The sequence below is a fragment of the Salvia miltiorrhiza genome, chromosome 4 (assembly GCF_028751815.1).
Source record: "Salvia miltiorrhiza cultivar Shanhuang (shh) chromosome 4, IMPLAD_Smil_shh, whole genome shotgun sequence".
Classification (NCBI taxonomy): Eukaryota; Viridiplantae; Streptophyta; class Magnoliopsida; order Lamiales; family Lamiaceae; genus Salvia; species Salvia miltiorrhiza.
This window is the reverse complement of record NC_080390.1, coordinates 20,548,205-20,572,794: the sequence shown is the minus strand read 5'-3', so window position 1 is coordinate 20,572,794 and position 24,590 is coordinate 20,548,205. Positions and strand designations below refer to the sequence as shown.

Below are 24,590 nucleotides of genomic sequence, written 5' to 3'. Positions count from 1 at the left end.
TCTCCATTGCCCACAGGATGAACAGCTCCAGTTGTCTTAAGGCATTGCTGCTATCCGTCTTCCCGAAAATGCTGAAGGCCAGGATCCTGTGACACACGCGGAAGGCATGTGACCTCAGTTGAGTTCCTTTGCAGGTTTGGGTCGTAAACTTCCCTCATGTGCCCAGTTGTGCCCATACCATTTGATCATTATATTTTGTGGGCACAACCTTCAGCACAGACCTGTACTCAGAGGACATCAGCTTCCTCTCATCCACCAATCCCATGATGCGGTTGATGTCGCCCATGGTTGCCATAAAATTCTCCTGTAAAGCGGTAAACTCCACGTTCACCGGCCCCTCATGGTTGCTCACCTCAATTTTCGGAGTGGAGTAGAACTCTTTCACCAAATCCTCGTACACAATGCCCTTCCAATCTAGGAAGGGTCTCCATCCAATTGCTTCAAATTTGGCTATCACCTCCTCCTTAAGTCCGAGCGCCTCCAAAGCTCCCATGTCCACCGTCTTGGGCATTACCACAGCTTTCTTCCGAATCTCCTCCGCGTGTTTCAATGCGTGCACCATGGGGGACTTTCCTTTTTGGTTTCACGTAAGGGGTCGTCGAAACCCTGGGGGTGCTCCTCAAAATCGTCAACTCGTCATCCTCCCCCCATTGTCGGAATCCTGCTAGTCCTTCTGTGACTTGGCGGTGGAAAGTGTCGCCACCGCCTTCTCTTTTTTCGTCGAGGGTGAAGACCCCGCGTCAGATGGTTCGCTCTTACTCCTCTTCACAGGAGAGGGCTCCACAGAGGTAGAAGCCCTCTTTTGACCCGCCAGTTATGTCAGCGCCTCGGCTGTCACATCCATCGTCTCCATCTGCTCCTCAGCGTTTGCTGCATCGACGGTCGGCGGAGGGTTCGCGATCTCCCCTAAAAGGTTGGGGGCTTCGACATCCGACCCCAATTGCTCAAGAGGGCCAGTATCTACCGGAGAAGGGCTCCGATCAGAGGAGGACATGATTTTGGTTTCAGAAGTTTTTGGCTTTTTGGTTTTCGTAGGTCTGGGTTTAGTGGTGGTGGAGGTGGTGGCGGCTTGAGTGTTTGAAGCTGAGGTTGAGGCTTTTCTGGTTTTGGCCATCTTTTTGAAAGAAGTGAGGGTTTTGTTTGGAGGTAATGAAATTATAATGATTGTGGCCGGTGGTTAGAATTCCGGGGTGATGTGATAGTGGGAAAGTGGGAAGAGGAGGTTATTTTTCGTTTAGGAGAGAAGAAATGAGGGGAAGGTGTATGTAGGCTAGGGTTAGGCTGACGTGGGGTGATAAAGGTGTCAGAGGTTTGAATTCTTGACCTTTCCCTCCCCCGGCCGTTACTTGTGCCTTTCTGCATTTGAGGCCTTCCGCCTCATGTGCCCTCCGAGGCATCTCACAACCTGCACATAAGCAAAGCAAGAGAAACACGCCCCCACAAGCAACGAGCCTCATAGGGGCGGTCAAACCGAACAAAAAGGAAAAATAAAACACGAAAATGAAAGAAACAAAACTTAAAACGAACCAGACATTGGGTTGCCTCCCGATCAGCGCCTTAGTTAACGTTGTGGGCACGACGTAGTCCTTCCTCAGTTTGAATCATCATCAAGGTCCCTTAGGCTAAGACCTGGGATCTTCAAGCTTTGCCCATAGTACGCCTTGAGTCTATGACCGTTGACCTTGAAAGTTTTTTCGGTCTTTGGTTCTTTGATTTCCACAGCTCCATTTGGAAATTGGGCACAGACTTCATATGGGCCAGTCCACTTTATTTTGAGCTTCCCTGCGGTCAGCTTGAATCGGGTTTGGTATAGGAGTACCAATTGCCCAGTATCGAAGCTATTTGCCTTGATGATTTTGTCATGGGCAAGCTTCAATTTTTTCTTGTGGAATGCGGCACTCTCATAAGCCTCCAGTCAGATCTCCTCAAGTTCTTGAATGCTGAGCTTTCTATTCTTCCCGGCTTCATCCCAATCCATATTCATTTTGCTCACAGCCCAGAAGGCTTTGTGCTCTAGTTCAACGGGTAGATGACACATCTTTTCAAAAACCATCCGATATGGGGATATCCCAAATGGGATTTTGTAAGCTGTTCGATATGCCCAAAGGGCATCATCAAGCCTGGTACTCCATCCTTTTCCAGTTGGTCCCACAGCCTTCCTCAGAATGGATTTGATGATTCTGTTAGACAACTCGGCCAAACCATTAGCTTGTGGGTGATAGGCTGTGGACACTCTGTGTTGAACTCCATATTTTTTAAATAAAGCTTCAAATGTGGCATTGTAGAAATGTGTGACTTGATCGCTTATGATTGCTCTGGGCACACCATAGTGACTGAATATGTGGGACCTCAAGAAACTTGACACCACCCTTGAATCATTGGTCTTGGTTGCCTTTGCCTCCACCCATTTGGACACATAGTCCACTGCTAGAAGAATGTATGGATTTCCCTTCGAATTGGGCAAAGGACCCATGAAGTCCATGCCCCATATGTCGAACACTTCCATCGGCAGGATAGGGACCATAAGCATCTCGTTCCTCCGGGTAATATTACCCTCTCTTTGACATTCCTCACACCTTCGGCACATCTCAAAAGAATCTTTGAAAACTGTGGGCCAATAGAACCCACAGTACAGTATCTTCCTTGCTGTTCTTCTGTGCCCAAAGTGTCCGCCACACTCCTTAGCATGGCAATGCTGCATTATACTTTCTTGTTCAAACTCGTTCACACACCTTCGGATGAGTTTATCTGAGCACATCTTCCATAAGTAAGGGTCATCCCATATGAAGGATTTGTTGTCGGCTTTGATCCTGTTCTTCTGATATAGAGTTGTACCCATAGGTAGTGATCTTGTGACCATATAGTTGACTATGTCTGCATATCATGGCTCTCTGGTCACAACCTTCCCCATGTTGCATAGCTCTTCATCTAGAAAAACATCGTTTATGGGCACACCATCTTCCTCCAGTAGGATGCGGGATAGATGATCCGCCACTTGGTTTCGGGCACCACTCTTGTCCTTGATCTTAATGTCAAATTCCTGCAATAAAATGATCCATCGAATCAACCTTGGCTTTGACTCTTTCTTCGCCATCAAGAATTTCAAGGCTGAGTGGTCTGTGTACACCACAATCTTACTTTCGAACAGATATGACCAAAATTTCTCAAAAGTAAAGACTATGGCCAGAAGCTCCTTCTCGGTTGTGGTGTAGTTGCTTTGAGCAGCATTAAGAGTCTTTGAGGCATAGTATATCACAAAGTTCTCTTTTCCAATCTTATGCCCCAACACAGCTCCAACGGCATATCCGCTTGCATCATACATAAGCTCAAAGGGCATTTCCCATTCTGGTGTTCAGATGATTGATGTTGTGGTCAGATGCCTCTTCAGGGTCTGGAAAGCCTCATGACATTCTGGGCTGAAGTTCCAGGGCACATCGTTCTGCAACAATCTGGTCATAGGCTGAGCGATCTTGACAAAGTCTTTGACGAATCTTCGATAGAAACCTGCGTAGCCAATGAATCCTCTCCACTGTTTAACTGATGTAGGGGGTGGTAATTTGGCAATGATATCGACCTTTGCCTTGTCGACCTCGATTCTGCGCTCTGATATGACATGTCCCAAAACTATGCCATCCTTCACCATGAAATGTCATTTTTCATAGTTGAGCACAAGGCTCTTCTCCACACAACGCTTCAATACCAATTCGAGGTTGCCAATGCATGAATCAAAATCCTTGCCATAGACTGTGAAGTTGTCCATGAACACCTCGATGCAACTCTCCAAAAGACAAGAGAAGATACTCATCATGCAGCGTTGAAATGTGCCCGGGGCATTGCATAGCCCAAATGGCATCCTCCTGTAGGCAAAGGTGCCAAAGGGGCACGTGAAGGTGGTCTTATCCTGGTCCTCCAATGCGACCCATATTTTCATATTGCCCGAGTATCCATCGAGGAAACAAAAGAACTTGTTTCCAGCCAATCTTTCCAACATTTGATCGATGAAAGGTAAAGGAAAGTGGTCCGTGCGAGTTACCTTGTTTAGTTTGCGATAATCAATGCACACCCGCCACCCAGTTTGCAGCCTGGTTGCGACCAACTCCTGTCTTTCATTATCTATGACTTGGATTCTAGACTTCTTTGGCACCACGTGTATTGGGCTCACCCAACGGCTGTCCGATATGGGGTAGATGATCCCCAACTCCAATAGCTTAAGTATCTCCTTTTTGACCATCTTTCATCACCGGATTGAGCTTTCTCTGTGGGTCTCTAACCGGCATGGCATCGTACTCCAGTAAGATGTGATGTTGGCATACATTAGGGCTTATGCCCTTGATATCGGCCAAAGTCCATCCTATGGCCTCCTTGTACTTCCATATGACCTGCTCGACTCTGTCCTCCGGCTCTAGGCTCAGCTCTGAACTTATGATCACAGGCAAGGTTTGATTTTCTCACAGGTAGATGTACTTTAAATGGTTGGGGAGTGGTTTTAACTCAAGATTGGGTGCTCTGACCTGGGACGGTAGCAATCTGTCGTCCTCCCCTAAAGGTGTGACCTCCAAGGGTTGATGGTCTTGAAGTTGCATTTTCTCTACCTCCCCTTGCTCCAAGTCTCCGATCATAGCTTCCATTATTTTCATCTCGTTCTTCAGGTCATATTCTCCATTTCTGTGCATAGAGGGCACAACATGGTCCACCACTCGATCCATGATATCAACGAACTCTACACTCTCAATGTCAGCTGGGTGCTTGGTTGCCTTGAACAAGTTGAAAGTCACAGTTTCTCCATCGAATTGGCACGTTAGCTTCCCGATTGCATAATCAATTTGGGTTTGAGCCGTCTTGAGGAATGGTCTGTCCAGAAGCATTACTATCGGCTTTGCCTTGGAACCTCCCATGTTGAGCACATAGAAGTCGGCTGGAAAAATAAGGTCTTGGACCTTAACAAGAACGTCCTCCACTATGCCCTCAGGGTACACACTTGACCCGTCCGCCAATTGGATCGCCACTCGGGTGGGTTTGAGTGGTCCTATCTTTAGCTCTTGGTATATGGTCAAAGGTATGACATTGATCAACGCGCCCAAGTCCAGCATAGCTTGGTCGATCCTTGTATCTCCAATGATGCATGGTATGTAGAACATTCCCGGATCTTTGCACTTTATGGGCATATCCCTTTTGAGTACAACCGACACCTGCTCTCCCACATGGAACTTCGCATCATCCGTGTACATAACCTTCTTGGTACAGACTTCTTTAAGAAATTTGGCACATTTGGGCATAGTGCGCAATGCTGTGAGCAAGGGATATTGACCTCCACCTTTTGGAACATCTTGACAAGGTTGCTCATTTCCTCTGCCTCACGGTTCTTGGCCAGTTTGCCTGGGAAGGGGGGTTTGATGACCACCTTAGATTTTTCTTCGGCTTTGGGCACATCCTCCTTCTTTTTCAGTTCTGGGGCAGGTTGGCTTGGTTTCTCCACCTCTATCTCCTCGTCCACCTTCTCTTCAGCGTCTGTGGTCACAGACTCTTCTTCAGGCACATGCACTACTTCAGGCAAAGTCTTGCCACTCCTCAAGTTGACTGCATTCACCTGTGCCTTGTTGTTAGGTACCACAATCTGTGGGGACAACTCTTCGTTGTTCTTGCTGGCGTTCATCTGGGCAAAGTTCTGCTGCATGTGGGCCATTTGAGTGTTCAAATTATGTATGGCTCCTCTAGGCTCAAGCTTGAACTTCTCATTATCTTGTTGGATCTTGGCCACACTCTTCTGAGTTTCTCGCATACATTTGAATATGGCTTCCATCGTAGGAGCTTTGCCCTGGTTCTGTTGCTGAACCGGAGGTTGGTTCTGTGGCTGGTTAGGGGCAATGTAGTGATTACCCCCATACCTTAGGTTCTCGTGGTTTCTCCATGGCTGGTGGTATCCTTGACCATTTTGGTCATAGCGTTGCTTCTGCCCATAGTTCCCTCTGTTGTTGTTGTTATGCCTAAAGGCATTAACTTGCTCTTCTTCAAATAGGGTAGGGCACTGGTCCGTCATGTGGTTGGGGTCAGTGCATAACTGACAGGCCTTGACAGGCTTCTTGATTGTGGGCTTCATCATTTCCACCATTTGTTTCACTGCATTACATAACTTGTCCACCTTTGAGTTATTCTGGTTCTGGCGCACAGTTGTGTTTTTGGGCACAACCGCTCCATCTTCTCGGAATTCCTCCGCCATCTCTGCAAAAAGCTTGAAAGCTTCACTAGGCAACTTGTTGAGTATCAATCCTCCACACGCTGCATTGACCAATAGCTTCTCGTTTAGTCTCATCCCATTCATGAAATATTGGATGAGGTCCTGGTCAGATATCTGATGCTGTGGGCATTTTGTCTGCAATTATTTGAATCTGCCCCAGTAGTCATAGAGCGTCTCCCCTATGCCCATTTGTATGGTGCTTATCCTCTTTCTCGCATTCTGGATCCTTGAGGCGGGAAAGTATTTCTCTAAGAACTTTTGCTGCATCATTTGCCATGAAGTAACGCTCCCTGTGGACAAAGTGTACAACCACTCCCTCGCACTATCCTGTAGGGAGAATGGGAACAAGACAAGACGGATGTACTCTGCCTTGTTTCCAGTAGCTCTAACTGTGCCACACACCATCTCAAAGTCTTGCAAATGTCTCTGAGGATCCTCTCCGGGCATATCGCTGAATTTGGGCAGAATCTGTATGAAGGAGTGTCGTAACTCCCAATTGTCAGTGATTGTGGGCAAAGTTATGCCCAACGGCCTCAGGCTCATGTTGTTAGGAAATATCATTTCCCTCAAAGTCTGCTCCGGTGCATCTCCACCTCCATTTGCTTTTGCCATCTCGACTTGCCTTGGTCTAAATAGGGCACGAGCTGCTCCTCTTTGTCCCCTGCTTCTGCCTCTACCACGCAACTTACGTAGTCTGCGCCTTACATTCGCCTGGATCTCATGATCAAACCACAAGTCACCGTTCTCACCTGCAAGGTTAGGTACGAACATACAAGGGCAAAATCAAAACATAAATGAGTACTAAAATACTAGATCGCCGATTCTCCGGCAACGGAGCCAATTTGCCGAAGCCCATCGTGAAAGTTCAGGCAAATGATATTTGTATTTTCCTATGCCCTGCAATTAAGGTTAGTATTAATGGCAAGTAATAGGGTCGAACCCACAGGGAATCGGTGTATCACAGTTTTCGTGTCACAAGCTTTATATTTGGTTGCCCGTCTCTGGGCAAAAGTGTCACTTGCCAACCTGTGGCAAAACAGAATTGAAATCTATCTATGAGCAATATGTAAATGCTGAAATAGAAAACACAAGAAAATGGTCAGTAATAAAAGAAACCCGGTGTGGGCATAGTCTTGGTGTGATATGGGATAATTCTTTCGGTCATAGGTTCAAGGATTTTCATTGTGCGATCGCATCTTTGGTTATGGATAGTAGTCAATAGGCTGGGCCTCTTTTTTTACTCGTCACGTGCGCAGCCTACCCCATCCTCATCTGTGCCCTCAATGTGGCTGACGGACCCAAATGACCCATAAGCATGTCCGAAGACATACGATCACCTTTCTCACATTTGCCGCACTATGTAGAACCGGATTTCTCCATTAATGGTTCCACTTGTTGCTTGTAACTTGGTTATGCCCAGAGCATCACCGTCCGCTTGAAACTCCAGGTTTCCCCAAGTTGTATTGGCATCGGGCCAAATACTTCGGGAATGTGACTGCACAACTCCTGTGCCCGTTTCGACCTCACGAATTATGATTATTCCACATCAACCTTAACTAGCCCATACTGGGCTAAGGAACTTAGCTACTCATAAACGTAAAAATAAAAGCAAGGTAAGTAAAGAAAATCATACTTGAATTGGAAATTGTCTAGGCGTAAATCAAACAAAGTACTTTCCGGCACCAACTCCGATCATCGACGAACGAAACATAAAACATAAAAGTAAAGTGGCATGTGGCCGTGTATCTGCCTCATAGTCACTCAACACATGAACAAAAACTAGGGAAAATTATTAAAGGAAAGTGGCCGCGTAGGGGGTCGGCTTGGAACAGTACACCGCCGGAGCTATCTGAGAAGCTTGATGTTGCCTAACTTCCGAATTCGCCGAACTCCTTCTTCTGGCAGGTGCATCCATATTTATAGAGAAGGCATGGGCTATGGTTTGGTCCAGAACAGGCGGCGGCTGGGCTAGGGTTTGCATGGTTGGTTCTTTCCTTCCATGGTGTGCCCTAAGATCTGCATAGCCTCCGGTATGGCAATGATTCTCGGATGTGGAAGGTAAGTGGATTTTCTTCCTTTTCTGGACCCGAGGGACAGATTCTCCCGCCTGTACATATTCACTCCAGCTGTGCCCAACTTCAACTTCTCTCTTGGCCTCCTTTCCTTTGCCTTCAATCCCTTGGTTTCTGCTCATGTGGCTTCTTTCGGGCCTCCTGCCCAAACACAACCCGATCCCGCGCGGTATTCGATGTGGGCACAGAATGGTCTGTGCCCTTGCTTGCAGTCAGGTACTTGTCCCTTTCACGGAATGGAGCCGGTTTTCTCCTTATGCCTCCTGCACACTTCCTGTGCCCAAAACATGCCCTCCCAGGCATAAGCACACAAAAAATATGCAAAAAGACTCGATCTAAACCTAAAAACAGACACAAAAAGAGCACAAAAAATGGGCTCGTCACCCACACAAAGGAGAGCCTTCACCGCAGACCTGCCATGGGAGTACGAGTACTCAAAAGCCAAGCGTCAACTTTGTCGGCAAAGACTGAGAGAAGAATAAGAAGATTATAGATAAAGGAGAGTTGATGCTGACAACAAGTGGTGGATCCACAGGTGGTCCCATAACTGTTTCTGACACGAGAAGGACTACACAATATTTATTGTCGATTGACGTGGCGTTTGAAGAGCTGAAGGGAGAAAATTACCTCTCGGGGTAAAGAGAAGCAGACCTAAAAGGATAGAAATGCCCCTCCACGTTTAGGACTAAAGAGACCAATATACTGCTCATTTAGAATAATCTATAAATAGAAGAGATAAACTGCATTGTAAACACACATGTTTCCACTATAGCGAGTCGTTGCCAAACTAACATAAGACTCCAAAATTCAAAGATCAGTGTGCCAGATTTTCATATTATCGTTGCGATTCAAATATCAATCCCATTTAAGTTCAAATTTTGTTTGTGTTCTCATTATTCAAGAAGAAGTTCAAGTTCCACACTTGTGAAGATCCTGTTGAACTCGCTCCAGCGAGGTTCATTCTTTTTCGTTCGTAATTAAAGCAAGACCGGTGATTCAATACAGAACAGGTTACATTTTTCTTCTTTTTGTATAAAAATATTGGATCCAATTTAAACCACCTTCACCGGAGACTTTGCTTATATGTAAATAAGATTTTCATAAAATTAAGTATGACTTTTATTGGAGAAAATAATATTAATACTTTAAGACATTGGTGGACGTCGCCAACCACCAAATAATTCCTGCGGAATTACCAAAATAAATTAGTACAATGGTAAGCAGGGTCGATCCCACAGAGAGCAGTTAAAAATCATTCAAATCCCTAAGTCTATAAAATCGGTGATGCCACCCCGCCTTAATTTTAAGAAGGATTAATTAAACTAAGAAAGCAATAAATCAAATAAAAACTACTCTTAAAGTAAATCAATAAAAAGGATAATTCGGCTCAAATAAATCCACTCTAATTCAAACTCTGATCATCGACGCAATAATTAATTAATCCCTATCAACCAACCAGTTATAGGATACCGTGAAACGCAACAGACGTACCCCAATTCCTACTTACGGTATCGATAAACAGCTGGAGACGCCAGACCTGCTTATTTTCCTTATTAAAATATAACCTAGCTGAAGACGCCAGACCTAGATTTAATATTCTAATAGCATTACGATGAAGGAACCCAATTTATATCAATTATCCTAGAGACGCTAGCAATAATTAATATACCAATTAATTCCTACTACGAACATGGTAGGTTTATCACTAATCAACCCTATTCCAACAATTACGGATTGGAGGTGCTAATTGACTGTAATCCAATTAAACTTAAGTTGGCCAGACTTAAATAGAATCGAAATTATCTTTAAACCCTAGGAATTAATCGGAATCAATAGGAATCAATTTTAAACCAATTAGGTATCACAGATCATTAAATTAGAGTTTCATTATTCTCGCCGAATTAAAAACTTAGCTACTCATACTTAAATTAAAAAAACAATCAAATAAATAAAAATCAACATGAAGAAAATAATCGAACAAAAACTAATGAAATAAATTGCAAGAAATCAAATTAACACTTGAACCAATTGAAGAAATCGTCTGCTCCCTTGCTCCAAATCCAGCCGCAATATTGAATGAAGAGAACAAGATTTAATCTAAAGTAAAACTATGAAATCAAATGCTAAAGAGGACGTGTGAATCAATTTGCATGAAGTAAAATTGCATGAAATAAAGTCAACTCCTATTAAACTAAATTCAAAAGTTGCGGCTGTATCTCTTGAAAGCAAAATAAAACCTAGTGCTAATTTACTAATAAAAAACTAACTAACTAATAAAAAGGCGGCTAGGTCTTATATTAGGGAATTAATCCCACAAATCCGCCAAGTCTAAAAAACATGGGCTTCGGCCCTCTCTTCTAAATTAAGTCCAAAATAAATTAAAACAAGAGTTTTGAGCTTCATAAAAATATAACAATTATTTAAAAGCCCAATCTCTAACTATCTTCAAATTCCACGCCAAATCTCCATCAAAAGCTTGTCTTTCACCAATTCCTTCCATCAACAGCTCCCTCTCCAATTCTTCTCATCCCTGCGCCAAAACATTGCAAACTATGCAAAATCACATGAAACCAAGGCGAAACGTGTTGGATTTGTATACTGAAAGCAAGAACGTTTTATGCTTGTATACAATGATTCCTGTGTTCACTATTTAATCTCCTATCTGATTGGGTTCATGATTGCATATGTATGTTCTTTATCTCTATATAAGTAGATTATATGGTGTGTTGTAGATCACAGAAGACCGTATATTTGGAATAACCTTAAGAGATATAATATAATAACAGCCGAAATAACTCTAGGACAAGTTATTGGTTTAGGCTGCGGTATAGATGGAAGTAGTTTGTCTTGATTACTTATCTATACTGGTACGTCATAACATATAGATAGGACCACAGTGAGATGTATTATTCTATCTGACTTAAGTGAAGAATCAAGATCTCGGTAACTTATATGATCTTAATACTAATAAGATTTTAGATATATATGTCGATTCGTTTATCACTTTGATTTACTATGAGCGAGAGTTATATAGTAACTTGAATACTCTGTATCTTGGGTGATAGCGGTTAATATATGATATTTGATTATCTGTATTAGTACTCGTATCCGTATAGGATAATGACATCCCCTTAAGGAGCTCAATAATATTTATTGTGTTGAACCCTGCAGGTTGATTAAGTTCAGGCGCAATGCGACGTGCGCCGCGCGCGCCTAATCGTGCGCCGTGCACGCTGCCACTGCACGGGTTGTTGCGCATGGTGGCTGGGCGAAACGGAGAGGAGGCAGCCGGCAGGGGCGGTGCGCGCCCGGGGCCACGCCTGCGCGCTCTGCGCGCTGCCGCTGCTCTCGCCGTGCGCTGCTGCTGCTGGCCGTGCGCCCTACTGCTGCTGCTGGTGCGGGTCAGGCTGGCGAGGAGGAGGCGAGCGATGGGGGCGGGGCGCGCCCGGGGCAGCGCCTGCGCGCGGCGCACCCAGCGGGCGACGCACTGCCGCTGCTGTTCCGCCCGCGCTGGAGGCTGCTGCTACCGGATGGTGCACCGGGCTGCTGCCGAGCTCGCGCTGGGCGCCAAGGTAAGCGGCGGCGCCTAGGGTTTTCAAACCCTAGGTGGCCGATTTTCCAAACCCTAGGGGGCCCAAACCCTAGTTTTTCCAAAGACGGGCCGGATGAAGTGTTCGGGCCAAGTTTTAGTTTTTGGGTTTATTTTATTTTATTTTTCTTTAAAAATAGAATAGCTGTTGGGATTCCACGAATGGGTCACGAAGAATTTTAATTCTTTTTTTCTGTTCTTTGCATGTCGTGGTGTTAATCGTTTATGCTCTTTGCATGCTGTTTTGTCTTTGCTTGTTAATATGTGTTTATTAACTGCGCTTAGACAAGCATGTTAGGTTTATCGTTTTCTTAAGCATGTTTTAGAATTCTGCGAGCATGTTTTTACATGTTGCGTTCTAGATGAGCATGATTAGGATTATGTGCTTGAGCATGAACAAACCTTTTGAATTAAAAAGACTAAGCAGTTTTAATAATTTTAAGGAATTAAAATTATTTCTAGACCTCCACATGCGGTCTCTAGACAAAGTGATTAGCAATGTGAGTAAACGTCCACACAGCGTGGCTTACTTCACATTTGTTTCTCATAAGTTTGTCAGAAGAGGTTTCTATTAAAAATATTTAAATCCATTAAAGTAGTGGGAGTTATGCAGTAAACGTCCACACAGCGTGGCTTACTTGTATAATTTTCACAAGTACTTTGGAGAATGGAATTTAAATAAGATAACCAAGAAAATTAAATTGAAAGCGACATGGTCCTAGTGAGTATGTCAATTTCAAGAATTTAATTTTTAAGGTTAAATTGTGGTCAATGCTTAGATATCATATCAAGTACAATGTACAACTCCCCGAGGAGTCCCTTCTTGATGATGATATGGTCTAGTTAAGGTGCCAACTATTAATTTCTTTTGTCAAAAGGTTAAGTTGACATGGGAATTAAATGACTAGGTGAATAGTCTGGTTGAGGAGTTCGTGTGTAAACGTCCACACAGCGTGGCTTGCACATGGGATTCCTTGAGCCGTTGGAGGTTTCATTAATATTGTTTTTATTAAAAGGTTACAATATTATTGTTACGAACTATATGCTTTCATGTTCTTACATGTTTAAATTGTTTACTTTCAGATATGTCTATGTCTCCGATAATTAATATTCTAGCTAGCAATCCTCTCACCGGTCCTAACTATACCGAATGGAAACGCCACAGAATGTATATTCTTGACGCTGATGAGCACAGTTTTGTGTTACCACTCCACGTCCCGCGACCTTAACTGATCAGTCGACTGATGCGGAACGTGAGGCGCATAGGAGGTGGCACAAGTCAAATAATATGGCCAAGTGCTATATTATGATGACTCGCAAACTTTGCAACTCTAGCATCAGGGCATGGACGACGCGGCTACGATCATGTTAAATCTCTCTGAGGTTTATGGGGAGTCCGAAAGATCTGCCCGCTTTAACATGATGAGAGAAATCTTGGCATGTAAGATGAGCGATGGCAGTTCTGTGCACGATCATGTCATGCATATGATAAATTTGTTTGACATGCTTGATCTGCTAAGAGGGGGTATCGAAGGCGAAGCCAAAGTCGATATCATCCTCAACACTCTCCCCAAATCTTATGAGAACTTCCGTCTCAATGTCGTTATGAGCAAGGCCAACTATACTCTTAATGAGTTGTTGAATGCTCTAGTTACGGCGGAGGGAGTCATGGGCACGCGGAAGGAGAAAGAGGTTCTTGTCGCTGCCAAGGGATCTGCTTCTTCGTCGAAAGGCGGGAAAAAGAAGTGGAAAGGTCCAAAGGGCAAGAATGACAACGAAGCTAGTGGGAGTGGCAAAGCTAAAGTGGACGGCCCTACCGGCGGTGTGAAAAAGCTGACGGGAAAGGGAAAGTGCTTCAAGTGCGGCAAGACTGGGCATTGGAAGAAAGATTGTCCGATGCTCAAGGCAAAGGGACAAGGGCTTCAAGCCGACAAGGCAGCTGGAAAGTGATGAGATCACCATCTCCATGGGCAATGCGTCGAAGGTCGCAGCTGTTGCTATTGGAGATTTATCTTTATGTTTTGGTGATGACATTTTAGTTTTGAGAGATATTTTATATGTGCCGGATTTTCGGCGAAACATAATTTCTGTTTCAAAGTTATTTTTGGATGGATATTCTGTTACTTTTGATAGGGGTGTCTCTATCATGAAAAATAACATGACTATTTGCTCCGGAATTTTGAACAACTCTCTCTATACTATTACATATCCAATTAAAAATTCTGTTCATGTTGCATCTACATCACAAATCTGTGCTAATCCGAATAAGAGGAAACACTTTTCTCATGAACAATATACACATGCATGGCACCTAAGGTTAGGCCACATCAATCTAAATAGGATCCAAAGGCTCGTTTCAAATGGAGTCTTAAAAGACTTTCAAGCTGTTCCATTTAGAACCTGCGAATCCTGTATAGAAGGAAAGATGACGGCAAGGCCTTTTAAGGCCAAGGGGAATAGGGCCTTGCATGTGTTAGAATTGATTCACTCTGACTTGTGTGGACCGATGTCCACAAAAGCTCGTGGAGGGTATGAGTATTTCGTCACTTTCATTGACGATTACTCAAGGTTTGGGTATATTTACCTACTTCAACACAAGTCTGAATGCTTTGAGAAATTCTTAAGGCAGAAGTGGAGAAGAAAACGGGTAAATCTATCAAGTCATTGCGGTCTGATCGCGGTGGCGAATACCTCAGAAACGAATTTTTGCAATACTTGTCAGATTTTGGGATTACATCCCAATTGACTGCACCGGGTATTCCCTAACAGAACGGTGTAGCGGAGAGAAGAAACAGAACTCTTTTGGAAATGGTACGATCAATGATGAGCTATGCATCGTTGCCTATTTTGTTATGGGGATATGCCTTGGAAACAACGGTTTACTTGCTAAATCTAGTACCTTCCAAATCGGTTCCTAAAACTCCTATCGAGTTATGGTCTGGGCGCCAGCCCAGCTTAAGCCATATAAAGGTATGGGGTTGTCCTGCATACGTGCTAGACAAGGAAACGAAGAAATTGGAACCTAGATGTGAAGTAATGCTGTTTGTAGGATACCCTAAGGGAACGAAAGGTGGTTATTTTTATAATCCTAAGGATCAGAAAGTGGTTGTTAGCACCAACGCACGATTCTTGGAACAGGATTATATAGATAATCACAAATCTAAGTCCGAGATTGTTCTTCAAGAAATCGAAGGCAATGGACAGGCGATTCCATCACCCCAGCCAAGTGTGCAAGTGAATGCACCACAGGATACTGCACAAACCATTGTCACAGCTGTACCACCACCGCTTCGTCGTAGTGGGAGGGTTATAATTCAACCCGATCGATTTATGTTCTTGGGAGAGTCTTCGGATCTTCTTCCTGTTGATGAACAAAAGGATGTCGACCCTGATAACTATAGACAAGCGATGAAAGATCTGGATGCAGATTCTTGGTACGACGCCATGGTTTCTGAAATAGAATCCATGACTGCTATGGATGTATACGAGAAAACTGAACTATCTGATGGCTTCGAGGCTATAGGTAGTAGATGGGTATACAAGAGAAAGCGAGATTCGGATGGCGAAGTCGCAGCTTTTAAAGCTAGACTGGTGGCGAAAGGTTATACCAAGGAACATGGTATAGATTATGATGAAACCTTTTCACCGGTTGCCATGCTTAAGTCTATCCGAATACTCCTTGCCATAGCAGCCCACATGAACCTTGAGATTTGGCAAATGGATGTCAAAACCGCTTTTCTAAACGGTTTCCTTGAAGAAGGAAGGGACATTTATATGCAGCAACCCGAAGGGTTTGTGAAAAAGGGCGAAGAGCATCTTGTTTGGAAGCTGAAGAAGTCCATTTATGGACTTAAGCAAGCTTCGAGGTCATGGAACAAGCGTTTTGACGAGGTGATTAAATCCTATGAATTTACTCGTTGTGAAAACGAAAGTTGCGTGTACCGGTTAGATGCCAATGGCGACGTGGTTTTCCTTGCACTTTATGTAGATGATATCCTCCTCATTGGTAACAATGTTGAGCTATTATCGAACATAAAGAAGTGGTTATCCGAACAGTTTCAAATGAAGGACTTAGGAGATGCAGCGTACATCCTGGGGATCAAGGTTGTCCGTGATCGCCAGAAAAGGATGTTGAGCTTATCTCAAGCGTCCTACATTGATATTGTGATTGCTCGTTTTAGCATGCAAACTGCCAAGAAAGGCTTGCTACCTTTCAGACATGGCATTCCTCTAGCTATGTGTTTACCTTGGGAGGTGGAGTCGTATCATGGCGGAGTGCAAAGCAGAAATGTATTGCAGACTCCACCATGGAAGCCGAATATGTAGCTGCTTCTGAAGCTGCTAAGAAGGCTGTATGGTTCCGGAACTACCTCTTGGATCTAGGAGTGGTGCCTAATTTGCCTAAGAGTATCATAATTTATTGTGATAACTCGGGTGCAGTGGCAAATTCTAAGGAACCCAGGAGCCACAAGGCGACCAAACACATAGAGAGAAAGTACCACATCATACGAGAAATCGTAAGCAGAGGAGATGTGCTAGTTGAGAAGATTGATACATTGGAGAACTTAGCTGACCCTTTCACAAAGAGCTTGCCGCAAAAGGCCTACGAGAAGCATGCTCGAGGGATGGGTGATGCGTCTTCGACTTTTGGGCCATTTGGCCCTATTTTTCTCTTTCTTTTGTTTTGTTTGAGTCGTCTTGGGGAGAAAACAGGTATTCAGGAGGAAGAAGGCTCAGTCAAGGGCATATGCACGAAATGTGGTCAGAATAGGCATTACCGGAACAAAACTATCCAAGCTTCCAGAAGTGAAACTTACCAGGAAGAGAGCTCGGCGAAGTACCCCTCAGAACCATTCGAGGCGCGGGAATCTCTGAAGTGTACCACCTGGTGTAAGGCTAACCGAAGGAAGCAGTTGGTAAGGCCATAACAACAGTCGCAGTCAGCACAGATGAGCTATATATGAACCAGGAAGAGAGCTCGACGAAGTACCCCTCAGAACCATTCGAGGCGCGGGAATCTCTGAAGTGTACTACCTGGTGTAAGGCTAACCGAAGGAAGCAGTTGGTAAGGCCATAACAACAGTCGCAGTCAGCACAGATGAGCTATATATGAACCAGGAAGAGAGCTCGACGAAGTACCCCTCAGAACCATTCGAGGCGCGCGAACGTTCGAAGTGTACCACCTGGTATGAGGCCAACCGAAGAAAGAAGCTAGTATGACCATTCCCGTCAATAGCAGTCAGCAGCTAGAGCTATATATGGAAAGACGTGTGGAGGAGATTGCCCGGAAGATTCTGGCGAATTCTAGCAATGGAAGGATCTGGAATAATGTGGAATCAACCCCAAATCCGCTGGAGATCCATTATCTATCAAATCAAATCAAGGATCAAGCTAAATATGGAAGGAAATAATCTGCCAGATTTGGTCTGCCGGCTAGGGTTTACCGAATCGCTATATATATGTGGCTGGCAGAGGGCAGTCTTGCGAGTTTGAGAGCAGTTTTGGGGTCTTACGAATTTCAGAGAGAAAATTTACATTCTAGAGTTTAGGATTACTCTTCTAGACTTAGATTTTAGTTAGTTCACCAAGAAAACAATTTACTTTGTTATTTTACATTTTTCGCACCAAACACTTTAGTTGCTTTTCGTATTTCAATTCCGTTGTGACGAACAAAGCCAAGGTTGTTTCCTTAGGTATTTTTATATCAAGTAATTCGAATTTCCTTTCATTCATGTATTCATTTTATTTCGTATTTATGTTTTTCAATATGTGTGAGTAGTTCCCTTGGTGAGGTTTAAGGGGTGGAAATAATTGTTGTCAATATGTAAACATTCGTGAGGCACTTGTTCTTTCGGTTGAATCTCGTGGTTCCGGAAGGATCTGTTCGAAACCATGGGCAGTAGGGGCCTAACGTGTGATCTCCGTTCGGTAAAACGCTGTCCATGTCAAGCAAAGGCCAGGGTATACCAAGGTGCAACAATCGGTATGCCCAAGACCGAGTAGCTGAGCAACGTCAACAAAAGGCGTTGTAGATCCAGAAGGTGGGGAAAGGGTTGATGGGATACACTGCCCTTCCTCAGTCTTGGGCTTCTCTAGAGACTATCCATCAACTGTGACGAGGCATAAAGCCATGGTTATCAAACGAGGAAAGCAATCTCGGCGCCGTAGCATGTCTATGACTGGTCGGCTGACAAAGCCGGAAATAGTTGAGTCCAGGAGGCATGTGTCACTAAAAGCGCGGAGTTGCGGACCTCGGGAGAGAAGGTTGGTGAGGGTCATACTTGGTGAGTAACGGGTATGACTACTATCTAAGGAGGAGTGAAGCACTGCCTTGTGACCGGGGAATGTGTGACCTTCGGACCAAGTGACCACAATGGGATCAACCATCATAAGTGTGAAGTATAGCCTCTTGAAACGCCCCAAGGTCTTTGGGCCACGCCTTGAGTCTATACGGATCATGGACGGATCATCAGTATGCCTATGACCGAAATAAATATTGACAACAGTTATGACCTAACCGTAAACCTTACCCCTTGTTATATTTGATCTTCGTTTAGTTTACTTGTGCAGATTATACAGATTGAGACCGTGACAACTCAGTTTGTGCACCCGAAGAGTAAAGTAGTTCCTCACTCTCCGTGGGATCGACCCTATACTTGCTGCTAAGACTGTTCTTTGGTTGTGAGCAATAGGAACGTGTACTGTCCGTCTAGGGCATACACAAATTATTTTGATACCGCGCGCCGGGCGACGGGCGCGCGCGTCCCATCAAATTGGCGCCGTTGCCGGGGAGTGACGCGCAACAATTTTACTCTTCACTTTCCATCTTCTGCTTACTGTATAACGCGGTACGGCGAGACGCGGGATGGCAACTGATGCCCTGCAGACCATGCGTCAGCTGGCATTCCCGACTGACCTGAACCTGAAGCCCAGCGGTATAACCTTACCGACCATCGAAGGCCGGTATGAGCTGAAGACAGACCTGATCCAACTCATGTCCAAATTCCATGGCATACTTGAAGATGATCCAATCACACATCTCCGAGACTTCGAGATGATATGCTCTACGGAGGATAACCAGGCGTCCATGGGAGAATACATTAGGTTGCTCTTGTTTCTTTTCACACTACAAGGTAGTGCAAGGAAATGGTACTATGGCTTGACCGCTGGCAGTGTGACCACATGGGCTGAGATGCAACAAAAGTTCCTGGAGCGGTATTACTCAGCAGCAAAAGTCTTCAGTATGAGGCGGACCCTACAAAACATCAAACAAGGAGAGCTCGAATCATTCTACGAGTATTGGAGCCGATTCAAAGGGTTGTTGGAAGAATGCCCACACCATCAAATTCCTGAATATAATTTGGTGGAGTACTTCATAACGGGACTCAAGAAGTACGAGAAAAAACTTGTTATTGCGGCATGTGGAGGTTCGATGTTTGACAAGACGCCCAAAGATGTTTTGCAAGTCATTGAATGTATGGCCACGAAGTTGGGAGCATATGAATGCAATCTGGAAGTACCAAAGAATGTGGAGAATGGAAACCTCAACGAGTTGAAGAAGGAGATCATGGAGCTCAAACAACTCGTCGTAGTCTTGATCACACCGGAGAATGTTCGTCAGTGTGGCCCAGACCACATGACCGAGCATCAGACTGATGGATACACTCTCTCCGTAGGGGGTGGACCAATGGAAGATGTTGCCATGGGAGAAAATGATGACCAGCACGAAAAGTATGATCCATTCTCTCACTCTTACAATGTTGAATGGAGTGAAGATCCAAGTTCCCAATGGGGATATGGAGAATGGAAGAATCAACAACTGCTTCCAGTACAGGGCATACCACAGACGCCCTCGTCCCAACCAGAACCACAAGAAGAACCAACTTGGGAGGAGTTAATGGAAGCAATCGCTAAGGATGCTGAACTCTTCGAGTCTGAAACAAAGGTCGGGATCGATCTGACCGAAGAAGCTGACGGAGCAACACTGCAAGAGGAGAATAGTTCATAAAAGCGCCATGTCAGTATGCCCACAACGCCAGGCATTGAAGTTGAATTCACCGAAAAAGGCATACCGGCGTCTGAAGAATCTGTCAGAGAAGCTCATACAGAGGAGATTACCCAGAAACTGCCAACTACCACACCGCTTTGGCCGAATATCTTGGAGAAAGCAAATAATCAAAAACGGCCACTAACTCAAAATGCCAGCCATTTGGAGAAGAAGGCAAGAATGGAAAAGGCTGGAAAGTCAGAATCTGTGGTGGCGGTCATACCGGAGAAGGAGTTGCTGAAAGATCTTACGGATGCTGCCAAACAAGAAGAGTGGCTGGAATCATACTTTTTGGAGGAACTTACCCAGGAAACCCTAGGAAACAAGATTGGACCATCTCGATCTGAAGATGAAGTTGAACCAAAGATGCAACAAGACCATGAGGAATGGAGCAAGGCATACGGTAGTGCTGGAGTGAGCAAGGAAATTGGAAAGCGAGTCTTTGATCCAGGCATACCGATGATGGAGAAAGGTTTTCTCATAAAACCCTATGTTGCATGAGGAAATGGACAACGTCGAGCTCGAGACAATAAACAAGAGCGCTGACTGGGAGGCAACCCAGAATAAGGTCGCTGGTATGACCATTACTGCGTTAGTTTCATGTTTCTTTTATTTTTCTTGTGTTTTGTGTTTCTTGGAGGACTAACCATGCAGAAGAGTTGAGCTGGACCCTAAGCATTGAAGATCAAAACCCACTTTGCGAAGCAAAGTGTGTAGGTGGGGCCGGTGGAGTTACAGTAGGGTGGTCAAGGGATTACCGCATCAGCAGTATGATTGGTCAGGGTCTGCCCGACTGGCAAGACCTTTGCATTTTGAAGGACGGGGAAATTCATTCGCCCACTCTCCACCACTCCATAGCTGCTACACATGATCTCAACGCTATACTGATGCCAAAACAATTTTGTTGGACATTTGGGATGCATTCCACCAAGTCCTCGCACTCCATGAATAAGTTTTCTCTCCCTAGTAGTCTTTGTTTTTCTTTTGAGTCTTGAGTTAGAGTCTGTCTGCACATGTTGTTGGTATTGGTGATTCATGCATGCTATTTGGTTTGACTGGTTTGTTGGTATGATGAGCATGATCACATGATAGCAGTAGTGAGCATACTGAATACTCCCACCTGTGAGATCTGAGCCAAAACTGCATTTATTTTCTGTGTGACTATGCTGCTTGGTAACCCCAGAACTTGTTTATGGATTTTAGCTAGTTGGTATAATTTACATGATTAGGGCAATTTTCTTCAAATTAGAGCCCCAGAATTATTTCCTTGAGCTTTAAATGATAAACCTTTGCTAAACCACTTTGAGCCGAATGAAATTTTTTTGTAAGCCCTTGAATTGAAATGGATGAAAAGGTGTGCCTTCCACACCATACAAAAGATAAAGGGAAGCTTATTGCTCTAAGTCAAAAAGCATAACTTGAGAAAGGAAGGTCTGGGCACAAAAATGAAACAATAAATTTGCTTGAATTGAAGAAGTTAAATCAATCCCTGCTGAAAATAAAGGGAGAAAATGAAGTGGGTGTGCTAGTACTGAAGAAGATAGGTCGGTATGACTGGAACCAAGTTTTAAGCTACTTATCCAGAAATCCTTACCTCCACTCCGTATGCCCCACTACAACCTTTAAAAGACCCTTTGATGAATTATACCAATTTGAACACTTGCTATGAATCCGTGATCAAGCCTATAGGTGAGCTAATGCAGCATAGTATGAGAGTATACACTTAGCCATACACTTGAGTGTGTGAGAGAAACTGCTATCTCTACATGTGATTTTTCTGCTCAATGGTTTGTGGTATGACATTACGGATGATGCATGCATGTTTGATCTGAACTGATAATTGTGCAGTTTCGTGTCTTGAGTCTTTATTTCTTTTCTTTCTTCTCTTTTCGTCGGTGTCTTTTGTGAATCCATCTGCATACTTGAGGGCAAGTATGGTTTAAGTGTGTAGGTGTGATGCGTCTTCGACTTTTGGGCCATTTGGCCCTATTTTTCTCTTTCTTTTGTTTTGTTTGAGTCGTCTTGGGGAAAAAACAGGTATTCAGGAGGAAGAATGCTCAGTCAAGGGCATATGCACGAAATGTGGTCAGAATGGGCATTACCGGAACAAAACTATCCAAGCTTCCAGAAGTGAAACTTACCAGGAAGAGAGCTCGGCGAAGTACCCCTCAGAACCATTCGAGGCGCGGGAATCTCTGAAGTGTACCACCTGGTGTAAGGCTAACCGAAGGAAGCAGTTGGTAAGGCCATAACAACAGTCGCAGTCAGCACAGATGAGCTATATATGAACCAGGAAGAGAGCTCGACGAAGTACCCCTCAGAACCATTCGAGGCGCGGGAATCTCTGAAGTGTACCACCTGGTGTAAGGCTAACCGAAGGAAGCAGTTGGTAAGGCCATAACAACAGTCGCAGTCAGCACAGATGAGCTATATATGAACCAGGAAGAGAGCTCGACGAAGTACCCCTCAGAACCATTCGAGGCGCGCGAACGTTCGAAGTGTACCACCTGGTATGAGGCCAACCGAAGAAAGAAGCTAGTATGACCATTCCCGTCAATAGCAGTCAGCTGCTAGAGCTATATATGGAAAGACGTGTGGAGGAGATTGCCCGGAAGATTCTGGCGAATTCTAGCAATGGAAGGATCTGGAATAATGTGGAATCAACCCCAAATCCGCTGGAGATCCATTATCTATCAAATCAAATCAAGGATCAAGCTAAATATGGAAGGAAATAATCTGCCAGATTTGGTCTGCCGGCTAGGGTTTACCGAATCGCTATATATGTGTGGCTGGCAGAGGGCAGTCTTGCGAGTTTGAGAGCAGTTTTGGGGTCTTACGAATTTCAGAGAGAAAATTTACATTATAGAGTTTAGGATTACTCTTCTAGACTTAGATTTTAGTTAGTTCACCAAGAAAACAATTTACTTTGTTATTTTACATTTTTCGCACCAAACACTTTAGTTGCTTTTCGTATTTCAATTCCGTTGTGACGAACAAAGCCAAGGTTGTTTCCTTAGGTATTTTTATATCAAGTAATTCGAATTTCCTTTCATTCATGTATTCATTTTATTTCGTATTTATGTTTTTCAATATGTGTGAGTAGTTCCCTTGGTAAGGTTTAAGGGGTGGAAATAATTGTTGTCAATATGTAAACATTCGTGAGGCACTTGTTCTTTCGGTTGAATCTCGTGGTTCCGGAAGGATCTGTTCGAAACCATGGGCAGTAGGGGCCTAACGTGTGATCTCCGTTCGGTAAAACGCTGTCCATGTCAAGCAAAGGCCAGGGTATACCAAGGTGCAACAATCGGTATGCCCAAGACCGAGTAGCTGAGCAGCGTCAACAAAAGGCGTTGTAGATCCAGAAGGTGGGGAAAGGGTTGATGGGATACACTGCCCTTCCTCAGTCTTGGGCTTCTCTAGAGACTATCCATCAACTGTGACGAGGCATAAAGCCATGGTTATCAAACGAGGAAAGCAATCTCGGCGCCGTAGCATGTCTATGACTGGTCGGCTGATAAAGCCGGAAATAGTTGAGTCCAGGAGGCATGTGTCACTAAAAGCGCGGAGTTGGGGACCTCGGGAGAGAAGGTTGGTGAGGGTCATACTTGGTGAGTAACGGGTATGACTACTATCTAAGGAGGAGTGAAGCACTGTCTTGTGACCGGGGAATGTGTGACCTTCGGACCAAGTGACCACAATGGGATCAACCATCCTAAGTGTGAAGTATAGCCTCTTGAAACGCCCCAAGGTCTTTGGGCCACGCCTTGAGTCTATACGGATCATGGACGGATCATCAGTATGCCTATGACCGAAATAAATATTGACAACAGTTATGACCTAACCGTAAACCTTACCCCTTGTTATATTTGATCTTCGTTTAGTTTACTTGTGCAGATTATACAGATTGAGACCGTGACAACTCAGTTTGTGCACCCGAAGAGTAAAGTAGTTCCTCACTCTCCGTGGGATCGACCCTATACTTGCTGCTAAGACTGTTCTTTGGTTGCGAGCAATAGGAGCGTGTACTGTCCGTCTAGGGCATACACAAATTATTTTGATACCGCGCGCCGGGCGACGGGCGCGCGCGTCCCATCAATGGGATTGCGGTTGATGCCACCCACTTAGAGAAAAACTTTCAGTATAAGTGGGAGAAGAAGTGAAGTGTTTGTTGTAATAGCTAGTATTTAGACACATTGTATACTAAAAGTTTTGCTTTAGTATAAGTGGGAGATTGTTGGATTTGTATACTGAAAGCAAGAACGTTTTATGCTTGTATACAATGATTCATGTGTTCATTATTTAATCTCCTATCTGATTGGGTTCATGATTGCATATGTATGTTCTTTATCTCTATATAAGTAGATTATATGGTGTGTTGTAGATCACAGAAGACCGTATAATTAGAATAATCTCAAGAGATATAATATAATCACAGCCGAAATAACTCTAGGACAAGTTATTGGTTTAGGCTGCGGTAGAGATGGAAGTACTTTGTCTTGATTACTTATCTATACTGGTACGTCATAACGTATTGATAGGACCACAGTGAGATGTATTCTTCTATCTGACTTAAGTGAAGAATCAAGATCTCGGTAACTTATATGATCTTAATACTAATAAGATTTCAGATATATATGTTGATTCGTT

General features: G+C 44.2%; 3 protein-coding genes across 3 annotated transcripts; 1 reads left to right on the top strand and 2 right to left on the bottom strand.

Annotated features, from left to right (window-relative positions):
* Positions 1–4,448: 4,448 nt before the first annotated feature.
* Positions 4,449–5,138, bottom strand: LOC131023128 (uncharacterized). Its single transcript, XM_057952671.1, has one exon. It carries the CDS (start codon positions 5,136–5,138, stop codon positions 4,449–4,451), a length of 690 nt encoding a protein of 229 aa, XP_057808654.1.
* A 17-nt stretch (positions 5,139–5,155) lies between these two features.
* LOC131023127 (uncharacterized) lies at positions 5,156–6,319 on the bottom strand. The gene has a single exon (XM_057952670.1). It carries the CDS (start codon positions 6,317–6,319, stop codon positions 5,156–5,158), a length of 1,164 nt encoding a protein of 387 aa, XP_057808653.1.
* A 12,442-nt stretch (positions 6,320–18,761) lies between these two features.
* Positions 18,762–19,904, top strand: LOC131023126 (uncharacterized). Its single transcript, XM_057952669.1, has one exon. It carries the CDS (start codon positions 18,762–18,764, stop codon positions 19,902–19,904), a length of 1,143 nt encoding a protein of 380 aa, XP_057808652.1.
* Positions 19,905–24,590: the final 4,686 nt, after the last annotated feature.

What these genes read in the sequence shown, in the direction of transcription:
- LOC131023128 (XM_057952671.1), bottom strand. Translation starts at nt 5,138, where the DNA reads ATGTTCTACATACCATGCATCATTGGAGATACAAGGATCGACCAAGCT.
- LOC131023127 (XM_057952670.1), bottom strand. Translation starts at nt 6,319, where the DNA reads ATGAATGGGATGAGACTAAACGAGAAGCTATTGGTCAATGCAGCGTGT.
- LOC131023126 (XM_057952669.1), top strand. Translation starts at nt 18,762, where the DNA reads ATGGCAACTGATGCCCTGCAGACCATGCGTCAGCTGGCATTCCCGACT.